The 17,619-nt window shown below is 39.9% G+C and overlaps 1 protein-coding gene across 1 annotated transcript; it reads right to left on the bottom strand.

Moving 5' to 3' along the window:
- Positions 1-4,207: 4,207 nt before the first annotated feature.
- On the bottom strand, positions 4,208-13,388 carry LOC145774237 (uncharacterized). The gene is made up of 5 exons (XM_082585419.1): positions 13,207-13,388; positions 10,294-10,443; positions 5,944-6,126; positions 5,498-5,663; positions 4,208-4,824 (listed from the first exon to the last, which is right to left on the bottom strand). The coding sequence occupies exons 1-5, from the start codon at positions 13,273-13,275 to the stop codon at positions 4,298-4,300; spliced, it is 1,095 nt and encodes a 364-aa protein (XP_082441545.1). The 5' UTR covers positions 13,276-13,388; the 3' UTR covers positions 4,208-4,297.
- Between the last annotated feature and the right edge of the window lie 4,231 nt (positions 13,389-17,619).

Raw genomic sequence — 17,619 nt, 5'->3', positions numbered from 1 at the left:
ATTTATAATTCGTTCCAGTGCAGTAGCCTACTGGATTATTGCTAGGCTACTTACTAAACGTAGTAGTTTATGAAGTGTAGACGTAGTAACTGTTGGCGCAAAAAAAAATTGGACGGGGGCCCCCGATCTAAGTGCCCCGGGCCCCCCATCAGCTAAACCCGCTCCTGCTTGTGAAAGCCTTTTTCTCGGACAAAAACAAGTCCTTGAACTTTCCTAATAGCGAGTGAAAACGTCTGAACATTAGATAGGCTATGACACTCCTATTCCTTCCAGTGCTGCTGCGGTGAAGAGTCTTTTCTCTCTGGGAGAAGATGTGCTGAAGCCAAAGTGGACAGGACTTAGTGACCCCAGTTTAAAATGCTTATGTTTTGAAAGATGCGTAATACATTTCACCTAGAACGTGATTTTATAAGGACTTTGAAATAGCAATGTAAACGAATAGTATCATTTGAAAGTGAAACAGTGGTGGTGCCGAAGTCAGTTGAGGATTGGAGGGAATAAATCAACAATTTATTAAATTTTAGACGATTTTGAACATTGTGCTTGTGGGGATACATATTTTTAGACACAATTTTAGTGGTAGCCTACCGGTATGAAGTTTATTAAAAAATCACCGGACCTCGGTAAATTAGCTGCTAACAGTATATTATACAGATAAGAAATCATGGAAATAAAGGTGCTACTGCTCTTGTGAATGACTGCTGCAAGATTAAGAAACAAGCAAAGAAAAATTGGTACCTTCAGCGGAATTCGAACCTATATGACCTTCTAATGAATACTTAGTTTTTCCAAAAAAAAACAAAAAAAAAAAACACAAGTTATACTTTTCTTCTTGTCCTCTCCTTCACTAGAATCACTACACTTTAGTGCACTATAGGACAAAGTCACTAGTCAGCAGGAGACTGAAAACGATCGAAACTACAGAAGAACATCTGCAAATTTATGACATAATATAATAACTTTCAAACACATCACAAGAACTTGCAACCGAACATATTGCGTCTTACAGTAGTGCGCATTAAAAACTCCTTAGCAATGTCATTTATGCTGATGTCATTAAGAATACTTTGGTGAATGTTGCAAACAATGCTAGAATTCAACATTTTCTGTCCCAAAGTAGGTCTACTTCTCAGCCAAATTTTCAATTTACGAAGATTGGAAAACGACCTCTCACAAGCAGCAGAGCTTACCGGGCAAACTAAGAGGAAATTACATCTTAATCAGCTGGAGTATTTGAGAATAGAGAAGTTTTTCCAACTCGGACAATGCCTGGTAAGCTCTTTTAGCATCGTAGGCTACAGAGATTTTGTTTCTGTTGCCTTTCTGAATGAATCAATTTGATAACTCATTGGTTGTCTATTCAGCTCTGGATAATGTTTGACCATTTCAGGAACAAAGCCGGTCTTGAAAATTCGTGCAAGTTCTTTATACTTTGCCAAATCGGAATTCAGACTATTTTTAAACCGTTCGGTCAGTTCAGAGATAACTCTGTCCATGAACTGATTGTAAAGTATTTTATAATGCAGTTGAGTGTCTGCAGTAGCTCCCATCGAGCCTCCACCCAATCTTTCAGGGACTCTTCTTTGCGTGGTACTTGCCAGAGATGGGCGTGATCTTGATCTTCAAGATCACTCTTTTTTTGGTGATCTTGATCTAAGATCACTTTTTTTTTGTGTGATCTTGATCTTGAAGAACAATAAGATCAAGATCACTTTAATATTGAAGTTTACTTACAAGATAGAGGCATTTTTTTAGAACTCGTTTTGTACAAAGTAGTTAGTGGCAACTAATAACGTTAAGCCACTGTTAATATGATATGTGTCCAACAAAAGATGATTTAAAGTCTCCATCTAATCTGGTCAGTGTTGCCATTTTAAAATTGAAAAAGTTTTCTGTGTTGGTCATAATAAAGAAGTCAACTTCCGTGTACTTTGTGTTGACGTATAATAAAAATGATTTAACTTTGTTCACAATTTTCATGTCTGAATTTTAAAGAAATGTTTGCTTTCTTTGACCCAATTTTAGATGTTTCAAAAGTCTAGAATGGCGGTGTTAAAAAATCTGGACTCTAACCGACTTTGGTCATGTAAAGTGGTTTATTGCAGCAAATCAACCAGACCAAGACTTGTTTAGGGTCCGAGTATGGAGCGGTTTGTCTGACCTCAAACCTCTGAACTTTTTTGAAAGCAGACAACGGTATCAAGATTGCCAGATGGATAAATGGTGCAATAAACATTGACATAATACAATGAAAGTTAAAACTACGTAGTAACACGTATAAAAACTCCCACATAAACCAAGCAAAATTTTGGTAAAAAATGATGCAGTTCAAAGTTTATTTTTATTTATTTATTATAAATAAAAAGTATATAACTAATTGCAAATTTTGCGACTTTTTCAGTATCATTGTAATTAACCCCGGCCTTGGGTGTGACCAGTGCCGGTCTTTGGGATGTGCAAACCGTGCGGTCGCACAGGGCCCGCAAATTAGGGGGCCCGCAATTTACTCAGAAAATGCAGTAATTTTGTCATTTTCAAAGGAAAAATTCAACAAGTGAATTCAGCAAAGGAATTCGCAACAAGAAAACATAGAGACTCAACGAATTCAACCTATTTCGTCGCCTGAATATTTCGTACCCTGAAAAGATCAAGAAAAAAAAAACGACATAGCCGAAATCGCTGATCGGAGTTGCGGCAAACATTTCAAAATTTCTCGATCTTTTCAGGGGACGAAATGAGTCGAAATTTAATTTTGTTACACGATTTCAGGGGACGAAATAGGTTGCATCCAGACTCAACATACTGTAGAGACATAGCTATATTTCCGAAAAATGCCAAAGAAAGCATGATCTTATCCTTTTGCTATGCCACCGGACAGCACCATTTCACAGTAATATTCATACCTAAATTTTTGTTGAACATGCTCTCAGAATGTCCCAAATTCAAAGTAATTTTTCAAAATTTTCTGGGGGAGGCTCCCCAGACCCCCCACCGCTGGTTGTCGTTTTTGGCGATCACGCCGCCACCACCGCCCCTTCCCTTTCTTTCAAAGTACCTAGCTACGCCACTGAATTGGATTATTGTCATTGGGGCCCGCAAAAGCATATTCCGCACAGGGCCCGAAAAACCCTAAGACCGGCACTGGGTGTGACTTTGGGATTCTACGCAAACAATTGATAGGCCTAATAGCAACAGTCACTAACTTATTACAATTCTTAGGTCAGCGATCGAGTAGTTAAAAGTAAAAGTTAGCAATACCAACTATATAGCCTACCTTTACCAGGTTGCTTATAATAATTATTTTTTGCAACATCATTGATCAAAAACTTCATTTTTTTTCAAGTGCACAAAAAGTAATCTTGAAAGTGATCTTGATCTTCAAGAACACATAGTTATTGGTGATCTTGATCTTCAAGATCACCTATTCTTGTGATCTTGCCCATCTCTGGTGCTTGCAAAGGCGTGAAAATTAGCAGCAAATTTTTCCGGAAGTGAAACTGCATTTTTGTATTTGTTTACAAACTCCAAATCACGCTATTTCTCCAGACTAGAGTGATTTTCAGGGTCTGAAACAGCTCTTCACAAGAGTCAATGTGTAGCGGTAGCGAGCTACAGTAGAATTCGCCTATAGTGACTTTGGCTATAGTGACACTTCGCCTATAGTGACACCTGTTGCAAAGCCCCGTTTGCATACGCAACAGTTGAGTAGAATTCGGCTATAGTGACACTTCGGTTATGGTGACACTTTTTCCGCAGTCCCTTTAGGTGTCACTATAGGCGAATTCTACTGTACTTTTAAAGTAGCGGATGCCCAGTGCCCACCCTCCTTGAGGAACACTCTTATAATGCGTTAGTTCATCGTAGAAAAAAGCAAGGTAGGCAAAGAAACCCCCAAAAAGAAATCCTACAACGGCCACTCCATTTCAAAACAACGCAACAGGCCTCATAAGACTGACAAAAACGGTACGGTAGGCCTACAGTGGACAGTAGGCTATCATATTAAAAACGGGAGAGAAACATAAACGGATTGTTATAGACCTGTAGCCGTTTTTTCTCGAGTCATGTAGATGGTATAAGCTACCGGTAGTCAGTCAAATGTGTCCCGCTTAGTCGTAACCGTAGTGAGATGACATGTAGCCTACTTAAATGTGTAGGCTAGTTAGTGACGTAATCAGAAGCTTCCTAAGTTATGAAAACAATCTTTAAAATAAAGATTTTTATTTAATAATTTGCAATTTTTTTTTCCAAATACGTTTTGTATAATCACAAACATCATTTGTTTCCACATTGTTTTGTTTCAAGGTCGCCATTGCGGTCTTACGAGGTTTTGCCTGCGCTCTCGGAGTAGTCTTCGCATTTCCAGCTCAGAAAGCGTTTGATTGGTCCATGCAAGCACAGGTTGCATTAGAGTGCTTCCGAGATACTTTGGTGTTTGACAGGAAACTCCAGGTTTAGCTTTGCGACGTGCATACATGATTTTATCTCCTCGACAATAACCAACTTCATCTCCTTTTCGACAATAAGCAGGTTCTGCATTTTTTCGGCAATAAGCAGGTTCTGCTGACGCGGGGCGCGACCTGTACGTGCACTGACGCATGGGAACGTCATGCGATCGAAGCGACGTGCTGGATTCAACACAGCGTAACGCGTGGTGAGAATGAGTTGGAGTAGGAACAGGACTTGAAACAGCGGGTGATGGAGGCTGTGCTTTTCTGCAGTACTGATGTGGTATAGTTTGATTAGCTTTGTTTTTATTCTTGGGTTGTCTGGGTGGTCTTGCACACGGAGACTGGCAAGTTGGATTGTCGCTGTATGCACAAATAACTGAAAAGTACAAAAATTCATGAGGCCTATTGTGACAAACTTTTTGTTTTTAGGGTTGTTGGACCTACGATTTTCAATTTCCAAATTTCTCAGGTAGCCTAATGATAGATCTAGCGTTGAAAAACTACATTTCTCAACGCTTTTCTTACCCACCATTAGGCTAAGCTGTATAGGCTACTCAGTGCCACATCAAGACTTTCAAGGCATCCAACCTTCATGCTGAAAAAGCCTTTACAGAAACACTTTAACGATAACATAATTTTTCCACATTTGATGTGTTTGTTTTGGAGATTCATAGAATTACGAGATGACCAACTAGGCTACGTTATCGGAAAAGTGGAGAGTAAAATATTGCTAGAATAATTGTTTGAAGAAACTAATAGGCTACCGTACTAAAAGAGCGTAAGTCCAGAGTCCAGACTATTGGTACAAAAAGTAAAATCAGATAATATTAGAAGCCATTTAATCTAAAAAAAATTATCATGAATAAAGGAACAGCAGCAAGTTAAATAGATTCTATGTGTTTTTTCCTAATGCAAAAGCTATAGCCTCCTCTTCTGCGTATAGCCTACCACTACCAATTTCGTTTCTAACATTTTAATGATCTCAAAACAGGTGATAGCAACATTCTTAAAGTTTAAACTTAAACTTCTGCAACAGATGACCGACTTACTTGGGCGATAAGCTCTTATGGCTTCTAGGCGTTCCAGAGCTTGCTTAGCACAGCGTATAGCAATTGGAAGAACACTAATGATCCCCCCAAAGTGATTCCATGCTTCGTCACAACTCAAATGGTTGATATGGGAATAAGGATATTGAACGCGCAGCTTTGAAATATCCTTAACATATGTGTATTTTTTTTCAATTCTGTATATAGGCCTTACGTTAAATCATGGGGGGGAAAAATATTAGGTAAGTAATAATTTGATATTGGAAAGAGTTTCGCTGCTCACATATAGACCTCGTTATGTTGAGGCATGCAAGCTACACGGTTCATCATTTAAGTAATCCTTGAGTTTGAGTGTTATAACATCCCTGGTTGTAACCTATAGCGATAATAACAGCAAGTTCTCTAATTTTACTTTCACAAGTAAGTTGCTGAGTAACATGATCATTTACCTGCCTCGAATCTAGAATCTTCTTCCACTTTGCAAAAATTTTAGCTAACTTATGATCATGGTGTTGCGTCAACTTCATCAAGGTTCGTCGAAATTCGCTTAAATCTTTCACGAGAACCAAGAACATATTCAGGACTCTTTTGTCAGTACGGTGATCGGATATGTGAGTGAAATAGTGGTTCACCTGCAATGACATTGTTATTGTTCAGTTCTTGAATGTTTAGTTTGTCCTAAAAACATTAAACGAGTAGACGCATGATTGGTCCTATAAGCCGATTTAAGTTGTAGGCTAGTCAGCACCAGCAGTGTTGACAAGGGATTCCAGTGGTTCCTTTTGGACTCGAGCCCTGGAAGATTTCAGAGGCCCATAACCTTTACAAAGGGTCTGGAAACTTGAAAAAAAACAAGGGGCATTATTTAGATATGGTACCTATTTCTAAAAATTGTTTTGGTTTGAGGTGTGTGGTCACAGCGGTAAACCATAATCTCTTCGTGGGAAAATTGTAACATAAAGTTTCCGGATCCGTTCGTCTGCATGTAATGACCGAAAAAGAAACACTCCTCGAAACGTCTATTCAAAAAGTGTATTCCTGTAAAATTAGCCCGCGGCTATCGAAAATGGAACGCAACACCGTACGCCTCTAAAACTGTCACTACAGAACAGATTACTTGGATAAAAGACGGAAAATTTGTCCAGCTAGCAAGCACCAAGCAAACAGTTAAACTTGCGACTGACTTCCAACAAACAATTTTACGAATGACTAGAATAATTTGCGATATCTCAAATGCACGTAGACAGTAACTGTGACCAGTGCTTCCACTTTTACAAAACTAGATTACCACTTGTATTACCACATTTGTCCTCAGATTACCACAATTTTTACTGTGATTTTTTACCCGATCTTAACCGTATTTTACATTAACACAGTGGCTATCTTTACCCACTTGTTGCCATAGTTACTATCAGGTGTTGTCAGAGTTAGGATTAAAGTTAGTAAGGGTTAAGGTCTTCTTCTCTCGTTTGACTTGCAGTAGCTTAGATTGGCAATGCCTCCTCGTGCAGCCAAGATACGGTAGTTGGGTCCAGTTGTCGAATACCAGTGATTCCACTTGGGGGTCGTAAGATGGGACATTCGTGGAGTATGTGTTGCATTGTTTGTTCTACCGCTCCGCAGACACATATCGGCGAATTATGCAACCCCCACCTAAACAAATTAGCTCCAGTACAGCCAACGTCACATCTGATCCTGTTCAATGTGACCCATGCCTTTCTTGAGAGGTCTGCTCCAGGAGGGATGGAGAGTGCTGGCATAACTGAAAACTGGGGAGGGATATGTGGCAGCTCGTTCCATTCTTGGGTCCATGTTTCCATGCAGCTGAAGTTCTTATCCACAAGTTGTGTAGCATATCGATGGAATGGGCGCCTTGATGATAGGCGTTGAGGTCTGACTGGTCCATTTGTTTGGGAGTGACTGTAGAGAAGGTGTTGAGGATCGAGTCTCGCATGTAGAGCCAGTTTGTGAGAGGCTTCTTCCCTACGGACATGAGCAGGAGCAATGCCAGCCAAAGTTGGCAGATAAGCAGTAGGTGTGGGGCGGAGACAGCCAGTGATGATGCGCAAGGTGTCGTTAATGCACACATCCATCTTTTTGTGTGTCTGCTGCGGTTCCATACAGCTGAGGCATATTCGGCTGAGCTGTAGACCAAGGCTAGTGCACTTGTACGCAAGGTTGATGCTCGGGCTCCCCATCCTGTTCCTGCTAGGCTTCTCAAGAGGTTATTTCGCGAGGTAACCTTGGCACGGAGTGACTCGATGTGGGGTCTGTAGGTCAACTGCCGGTCAAGTTTTACTCCAAGGTAAGTTGGGTTTGCAGTGTATGGTAAAGGATTTCCTTTTAGCGAGACAGACAGTTGACGCTGAGATTCCCGATTATTTAGATGGAAAGCAGAGATTGTTGTTTTCGACGCATTCAGTTTGAGCCTCCACTTGTCCAGATAGTCAGCCACCAGTTTCAGGTCAGTTTCAAGTTTTCTTTCCACCTCATGCCAGTTTCTGTGAGCATATAGAAGAGCTAGATCATCCGCATAGCCACACTGTTGCGATGTAGTGCATGGGAGGTCACTTATATAGATATTAAATAGGAGTGGCGATAGTGTTGACCCTTGGGGGACGCCATTTTTCAGGCGGCGTGGTCTGCTGGGTTTTCCCTCGTTGGTATGCAGTTTAGGTAAGAAGGGTAAGAAGGGTATGCAGTTTAGGTAAGAAGGGTTAAGGTAAGACTTGGGAATAAGGTTAGGGTTTTGATTTTTACCCAGAACCAAAAAAATTTCTAAAATGCAAGTTTTTGTTTTCAACAGCTTTAAACTTTTCTTAAATTACGACAGAATTCCTTATCCGGCAACGCTATTATTTGGTTATATTTACACTATAGTGTAAAATAAGGCCTAAAACAACTACTCGGTTTATTAACAGAACGTCTGAAATAAGAAAGCAAAGTACCAGTAGCTTAGCCAGGAATTTTGAAAGGGGGGGTTTTGACGGCCGCCGGGCTTCGCCCGCCGGCCTCTTCGCCAAAGTCGACACCCAGCGGCGGGGGTCTGGAGGGCTTCCCCAGAAAACTTTAAAAAATTACTTTAAATTTGGTGCATTCTGAGAGCATTTTCAACAAAAATGTGGGTATAAATATTCCTGTAAAATAGTGCTGTCTGGTGGCATAGCAAAAGAATAAGATCATGTTTTCTTGGGCATTTTTCGGTAATAAAGCTAAGTCTCTATATTTTCTTGTTGCTAATTCCTGGCTGAGATATTTGAATGTTTGGTATTTGCAAAACTCGCTCTTTTAATGCAATTCAATTTCGTTTAAAATTAGGCAAACTTTGTTTTAGAGACATAGAGACTGAAAGCATCATTCTCAATATCGTGACGTCACACGCGTGCCAAGGGGAGGGTTGTAACCCCCAACCTCTCCCCTGGCTACGCCACTGCAAAGTACTGTACTTGACACCGCAGCTACAATCTGAAAGACATCTTAATTATGAATATGATCACATGGTCAGTGGTCACCCTACCTTCAAATTCATAAGTCAGGACGCATTCCAAAATCAAATCGAAAACAGCGGAACATGCTAGTCACATGCTGTTATAAGTAGTTTTTTGCATATCTGTTCGATTTTGGAGGACAACAGTTTAAATGCTCTTATTTATTGATAGTATTTTATGTCAAATTTTCAAAAGTTATAATTTCCACATTTTGGCAACATTTCCACACAAAATTTCTATATTACCACATTTTTACCACAAATTTTTCATTACCACATTTTTACCACAAACATGATGAAAATTCCACAATTGTGGTAATTACCACAAAAGTGGAAGCGCTGACTGTGACGCAATAATGAAAGACATTGTCACGCAATTCAAACCGGTGTTCAAAGGTAGTGATGCAATATTTCATCAGGTCTTACGACCGATGGTGCAATATTTGGACATTTTCTAGCAATTTCCATGACGTAAGATGCCAGCTAGGTTAAGTAGACCATAACGGTTTTTATATGACGTTTGATTTGGTGAAAACTGTCGGGAACAGTGTGAAGATCGCATTGACACCGGGCTCAAATTGTCCTCCCAACGGCCCCGGTTATATTACGAACAGTTCTTATTTCAATGCAAAGCCTCTAAATAATCTTTTTCAGTGGTACAATACTAGTGGTCTCTGAAGGTTAGATACACCAACAGCTGATCTTTAAAGTGGCTGATTAAGCTAATCGACCGATTAGTTAATCAAGAATCAGTTTGCGTGAAGCTCATAGTTGAATCCAACATCGACAATTCCAATCGATGAATTAAGGTTGGTGTATAAGAAAAAAAAAAACTACTAAACCACGAATGAAGTTGCGTAATCTGTCGATTTCAGTAATTAGAGAATGATCTCCTGAGTTAAATTCAAATTGTTGAAGGAAGTTTAGACTTCTGTATAACCTACTCGTGATTCAATGCCCATTCAAGAATTTGTGAAGTAGGCTAAGCCCACGGATAGCTAAAATATTGGAGAATAGCGCGGAGTTTCTTTCAATCTAAAACATCAGGTGGTTGCTTTGATGACAAGCAGCCAGTGGAATCAATTCTGCACCAACGTAACTGAATCAAAAGCTCCACCTCTCCCCGTAACAAACTGAATGTCCGTTGCTTGCAACTACTTTCTATAAAAACAGGCATTTATTTAAAATTCGATTAATGGGTCCATTTCAGCTATTTCTAACCTTCTTCGTGACATAAGATTTTAGTTATGCCAGTGCCAATTTGGTAAAAGCTGTACGGTACAAGTAAGTAAAAAACTTAACGTTCACCTACTTGAAATAGAGTTGAAATTGGTCTCTGAGGTTCGAATGCAGTGACGCGACATCTGTCAAGCGCTGTGACAAAGGTGAATTGTTGTTGGGAAAACGTATTGAATCTTGCTTCAAGACTGCTAAGAATTTCTTTAGTTTCTGACATGATGCGCTTGACAAAAAAAGATTCTTTTTTATACAAGAATAATATAGGCTACTGTTTTAATAAAATTTAACAAAGTAGCCTATGTCAATCACTTAAGTAAAATTAGTTAGATCCTTTTTAAAAACAGAAAGTTTATCCATATTTAAATCAAATAGGCTACAATTGCACGACTTCTGCTTACAAAACTTATCCTTTTTTGCAAAACTTATCCCAACTTTAAACAGAACTTTAAACTTTAAAGCAACACTTAAAACTGAAAGTTTTAAACATGTTTATGTTTATTTTTCTTTGTATCTTCAGCATAAATTCTTGAAATTTGTTAATGTTTTTTGGCATGTCTATTCTGCACTAAATTTCAGCAAATTCCATACGAAAAAAGTTATTAATCAAACCAAATATACTGCAGAGTCCTGAAAATGCTCAATAAAAAAGTGAGATTATGGTTAGGATCTTGGTGTTTCTCTCGATAAGGTAAAACTGAAAAGCTCTCCAAATGGTTTGAAGTGACCACAACCACTCTAAAACAGTTGAGTACAAAGCAACCTCTTGCAAGTGAAGGACCAACTTAAAATCAGAAATCACACTCTTAACTTTGCATCAGCCTATGTACAAAACAAGACTTGTGATACTGTACGTTACTAGCCTACTCTTTATCCACTTGAAACTGGATAAAGCTTAAAGAAAAAAAGAATTTCCGATACGGCTGTTGGAAACGAATTTTATTTTTGTTCAAAACGAGACGGAATTTTACGCTATTAAAATGTGGCTCAATAAAACAAAGCTCTTTTTAAGCAAAATCATTTCAAAAAACTCGAGGCAAACGAATTTTGTTTGGTTAGTGTTTCTTTGAAAAACTTAGAAAATGATTTTATGTTTAACACTTTATCAACCTAACAATATGCTTTAATTAGTCAATCTTGTCAGAACCTAACTAACAAAACAGTTTTTTCACATTGGCTCAAAGTCTGCAAACGTTGAAGCAAAGTGAAAAAGATTGATTTTGCTGTCGGAGGAAGATCTTACACACATTTAGATTGTAATGTTGGCCTATTTTCTGGATTCTGAGATTTTCTTGAACTTATTTTCAAGTTTACATCGAAACGAGTATTTTTGAAACACAAAACGAAATTCTTCACTAAAAATTTTATTCCAAACAAATTTGAAACCTAAACAAAATGTTTGTCTCTGAGCGAAACAAAATCTTTGAAAGTTTTTTTATTTTTGAACAGGCCTGTAACTGGTTAGAACTGTTTTTCGAGTGCAGATATTTGTCTTGTTACTTTGCTGTCAGGCTATCATAAAATTTGTTTTGAAGCTTTTATTTACTTCACAATGTCCGCTCTAACAACTCAATCGCTCGAATTGTAATCTCAGATGCAATTCTCGTATTTTAAAACAAAAGCTTTTCATTCTTTTGTCGTAGTTGTTTCTATTATGTTGTTATCACTTTTAACAATAACAACTATTTCAATTCCTGCCTCTTGAAAAAAAGACGCGACACATTGACGTCATCAAACAATACGTTATTGTCAATAACCGATAGAGTTGCTTCAGCATAAAATAGTTTCACTGAACTTCGATGATGGCGATACAACGTTCCCAAACGTTAAACTAACCTATAATTAAAACGATTCTCTGTTTGGCTTTTCAGAAACTTTCATTCAGTTGTTGCTATCAATCTGGCATTTGTAACAATTGATCTTTATAATGGTATGACTTTTTCACATAACGCAACTTCGATTTTAGACATAAACATTAGGATTAGGGGATGGATTTAAAATAATTTTTTTATGTTTACAGATGACATGGGAATAATTACGTTTAAAAAGAATAAGTTAATTAATATCCTGCTATTTTAAAGAAAATAACTTTAAGCCCAACATTTTTATTTAGAGCCTCAAACTTGTTTGCACTTGTGTAAACAACTCAATTGCAACAAAACTAAAACAACAAGACCGAAAAAAGATACAAATAATTTGTTGGAATGTTTTTAAAAAGTATGGTCTACTCTTTGTATAAGCTATAAGATGACGCTCTATCATCAAGTGCATCACCAGTCAAATGTGTTTTATGGCCATGTGAGCTACAAACAAAAATTGTTAGCCAACGTTCTACCTCCAAGTCAAGACAATTTATTTCTTTTAATACCGCCATATAAAAATAGAGTGAATAAAACTTCAAAAAAATGCATTGTATCGCAGCAGCTTTTAGATTATGGTGCAATCAAGATGGTAGTGAAAGACCATACGCGATCATCTAGTTAGCCACCATTTCATAGGCCATAATTATAAACCTAATTACACATTCACAGATGCAAGCGTGTAGAGACAGGGTAACTACTTTAATAAAGAAAAAAATTACTCAATAATTACATTGAGAATAAGCCATCGGATGTGTGCGTTGAAATAGAGGGGTGGTCGAAGTTTCACTAGAGGGGGGGAGAGCAACGTAACGACCACCAAGATACCGTAATGTAACAACAATGTAAAGTAACACACACAAACGTAAGAAAAACATAAATAATGGTATTAATTTTCAAACGTAAGCTAAACTATTGTAAACACTCGTTTAAAGCATTACATGGACATTCTTATTCTGCCAGACTGTGGAGCAGCGCAAACTGGATTTTCTAGCTACGATTTTTTTCTTTCATTGACAAGAATATCCAGAAATTAATGTTGAATGCACGATTTCTATACACCTCGTGTTATAATGAAATAAAAAAATAAAAACACTTTACACTATAAAAACACTTCGTTAAACACTCACCTCATAAATCATTCGTAAATCTGGCAAGTAGCCATTGGCCACGGTCAATGCTTTCTGAACAGAAAACATGCTTAATTTCTTTGTGTCAAAAGTTTGTTAATTTTTTTGCGTTTAAATTAATATTTTGTAGTCTTGTCTCACTCAGGCTATGTTTAATTTTGTTTTGCTGAAGGAGGAACATTTCAAAATATTTTAACCAATTCCTAAAAGTTTTATGACGTCACATTAGGCTTTATGTACAAACAATGCTGTAATGAAAAAATTGGCAAGTGTGTAGGTGTAGGTATGCCACTAGTATCCAATTTGTTTCTCTCTCTTTTGCCTTGAACAGGCATTGACGGCCTCGGATAGGTTATATTCTGTGGTTTAACTATTCCTTTTTCATGGCTAGACTGCACATCACACAGGTCGATGTTCGAAATTTGAAGTTTCTGTTATTGCTTTTCAGCTTGATGATGGAATAAAAGGGCCGTTGAGAGAGTGAGTTAGGCCAGATTTCAATGAGATAATCGGACCCCAAATCATGACACTTCTGAGAAAAAAGCAATACAGAAGATCCAAAGAATACGTGGTGGTTTAGAAACGTTACAGGCTCGGGTCCTTTACAACAGTGCATGCAGGGCCGTAGCAACAAAGAACGTGGCCCCCTCCGAACATAAGTCCGGGGCCCCTTCCAACGCAGAAACTGGAATGTGGTATTTATTTTACACAACATGCAGGGTTCATATTATGTACACACAGTTCCGCTAATTAGCAAAGCTAACGCTTTGGTTAGCGGATTAGCATTTTCGCTAATATTTGGAAATTTTAGCGGACTCGTTAGCGAAAGTAAATTTATTGGAAATCCGCTGATTTCTTTGTTGAAAGCTAACTTTTACATTAGCTGCGCCCACAACTGTGTATAATAGGTCTACAGTGACAGTGTGGACATATATTCCATAATTACGCAAAGCGCTTCTTTCGAGCCTTGTTCTGCACAAATTGTAATGGGTCATAGTCCAGGGATTGGGCAATCTTGTTTTCGATGGTAATTGCAAGAGCAGAAAGCCTGTCATCTGTCATGGTTGAGCGCAGGATATTCTTGATCAGTTTCATTCTGCTGATGGTCCTTTCAACACTGGCGACAGTAACTGGTGTGGTCGGTCAGAAGAATTCTGGTGTAAATGCAAAGATTCGGATAGGCCTAGGCTATATCTCCTGAAGGCTATTCTTGTACCTACGTTAAAAAAATGCTCGCCGTGACAAGTCCTCTCTCTTGCTCGATGACATGAATAAAACGATTCAATTCCATTATTAGTTCGTTGGCATCAATGTCTCCCATTTATCTTTTAATTTTTTTTGCAGTGATTGGCCAGTTCCATTGTCCGCCCTGTTAGCTCAGTAGTTATGTGCCCGCTCAAGACCACGCGGCACAAGTTCGACTCTCGGGGTGTGCGCTTGAGCAACGCATTTCAGGACTGCTCTCCATTCAGCGGCACCTAGTGAATGGAATAATTTCCTGGCAAAACCACTTCAATAATCGGAAACTTCACTCTGCCAATCTCGGTAGCCGGCCCTGCAGCAAGAGCCTCTACAAGTATGCAAAACTACCAGAAATAACCAATCAAAGCTTTGTTAGTCCGAGGATAAAGATTCAAAACCAACCAACCCAACCATTTTCTCGGAGACACTTCTTCAGGCTACTAACGTTGTACAGAAATTCAAACAACTTGTACCACTCCACAAGTTGGTCAATGCGCAAAGAAACAGAAGAGATGGCCTGATCAGTGAGAACAAGAAAAAATTGCGATTTGAGTTTTTCTTCAGTAGAAAGACGACTCGAATCATCAGCACATTCGTAACCAAACATTCTCTTCCTACGTCGTACCATGTTTTTGAAAACACCTGCTCAACACTGGGGCTACCATATGTCCTCTTTTAGGAGGATTTGTCCTCTTCTTTTGTAAAAAATGGATTGTCCTCCGAGGACACTTGAAAATGCTCAAATGTCCTTTTTTTTGCATTGCTATCATTTTCAACAAGGTTTTAATTTTATGTGACCTTGGCGAAAGCTAAATAAGGCTAAGTGAACAAAGACGGTTATTTTTCTTGAATGTATTAACAAAAGAAAAATGATCGAATCGCAATTTCTGCAACAAAATACACAACGTAAGATTGTTAAACTCAACACTAGAACTAGAACAAAAGAAGCTGTTGTTCGCTAGCCTGCCAGAATGAAATGATACGAATAAAACAGAGTACTGCCTCGCGGAGTACACGTGACAAAAGGAGTGCAGAAGTAATCAAGGAAGCATGCTAACTGCAGGCATTTGTGCATCCCCCCCAGCTCGTAAGGCGAAACTGTAGACTTACGAGCTCGACCCCTTGATTACCCATTGACCAGAGGATGCGTCTAAATCCAATGCCGGCCGTCGGGACCGCGTGGAACGGCGCAAAACAGGCGATTTTTCAATGTGAGGGACTCCACTTGTAGGTTCGGTTGGTTCCACTGAATCGAAAGGTAGCGGCTGCTTTGGAGGTTCAGGTGAGTGCTGTGGCTCACAAAGCTTCGGGCTTGAGGCTGGTGTCGGGCAGGTGAGTGCGGGCGGACTGTGATCTGCATCGAGAAGCAACATCGGAGATTCTCCAATTTCTGGGCTAGGGCCTATTTCGTGATGCGGAGGGTGGGGAGGGCAGTAGTCCGTTTCAGGAGGCTGGGCAAAAGAAGATGATGGGAGGCTCTGTGGGTGAGCAATGATGTTTGGTTGAGGAGGGATGGGATCGGCACATGCTTTAGTATGTGGAATTACTCGCAAGAAACGTCGATTCCGTTTTGTGATTCTGCCCGACCCGTCAACTTTCACTACATATTTGTCATGCGGCAACGTTTCGACAACCATTCCCACTTTGTCCCATTTTCGAGGATAGTTGCCGTTTTGGTTTTGGATAAATACGCGTTTTCCACATTGTAAGGTACGTAAAGGACGAGTATGCTGAGACAGCGCCTTATCGGTTCGACCAGCTCGCAGGCGAAGGGCGTCTTCCTTTGCCTTCCATGTATCCCGCCATGTACGACGAATGTGACGATTGGAGAACTTGACTAGGCGGTTTACAAAACCGAATGCGTCGCGCAGAGGGTGACCGAACACGATCTCTGCTGGAGAGATGTCACAGTCAGGATCAGGTGTGTTTCGCAACTGTAACAATGCACGTAAGAAGGAATCGTTGTTCAGGTCTCCGTTTGGGCTCACATTAGTCATGAGCAAGCGTTTTACAGTTTTGACAGCCACCTCAGCTCGACCATTAGATTGAGGGAAGTAAGATGACGATATGCGGTGCTGCACACCCCAGTTTTTAAGAAAGAGTTCAGTAACGGCAGCCGTAAATTCGGGACCCCCATCTGTAGATATTTCCTCAGGAACACCAAACGTGGCAAAGTACGAGCGCAAGAGTTGAGTCAAAGCAGCTGCTCCTGCGGCACTCGATCCTGATGGCGTGGCAAATACATCCGACCACCCAGAGAATCTGTCCCCAATGACCAAAAAGTGACGGCCCCCATAGTCAAAATAATCTGCAAAAATTTTCTCAAATGGTGTAGCTGGGGGATCACATGGCGTCGGGGGAGGAGCTGCTTGAGATGGAGCATTACGATTACATGAAGTACACGAGTCACGAATAGCATGGATATCATTAGTCATACCGGGCCAAAATACTATAGCACGTGCCCGGCGTTCCATGGCAGACACACCTTGATGACCAGCATGCAACGTTGAGAGTACTCTAGGCCTAAGCGATGGTGGTACAACAATACGATCATGATATAGAATAACGTCGTCTTCAACAAAGAACCCGTCACGATAGGGGAGATATGGGCGAATGTCGCCGGTGTTGGGAAAGGTGAATCCCGTTTCAATAGCTACCATTAACTTGCTAAGGTTTGGATCGGCGGCTGTTTCCCGAACGATTTCAGGCCATTGCAAGCAAAAGGCATGGGCGGCATCTGCCTGTATGGCAGTAACCAGCGCCATTTCTGCTACATTATTTTCTGCACACGACGCTACAGCAATGAGATCGCATGATACTGGGTGACGTGAGGCAGCATCGGCTGCGCAGTTGGTTGTGCCAGGTAAGTGTGCGATATCAAAGCGCCACATTAGTGTACGCTGTTTTAAACGAAACAGGCGAGTGTTAGTGATTTCGTCCAACGTACGGTCACCGAATATTTTTACCAATGGCTTATGATCCGTTACAATAACCAAATTATCACAGCCTTGCGTAAAATACTTTGTCTGTTCTAGGCCCCACGCAACTGCTAGGGCTTCGCCTTCTATGGGAGCATAACGTCGTTCGGCCGATGAGAGGAATCGGGATCCTGCAAGAGTCACTTTCCAACCTGATGAGCAGCAGTCCGGTATAGTGGAAGCACATACGCAA

This window comes from Aplidium turbinatum, chromosome 7 (assembly GCF_918807975.1).
Source record: "Aplidium turbinatum chromosome 7, kaAplTurb1.1, whole genome shotgun sequence".
Lineage (NCBI taxonomy): Eukaryota > Metazoa > Chordata > Ascidiacea > Aplousobranchia > Polyclinidae > Aplidium > Aplidium turbinatum.
This window is presented reverse-complemented; position numbering and strand designations above follow the sequence as displayed.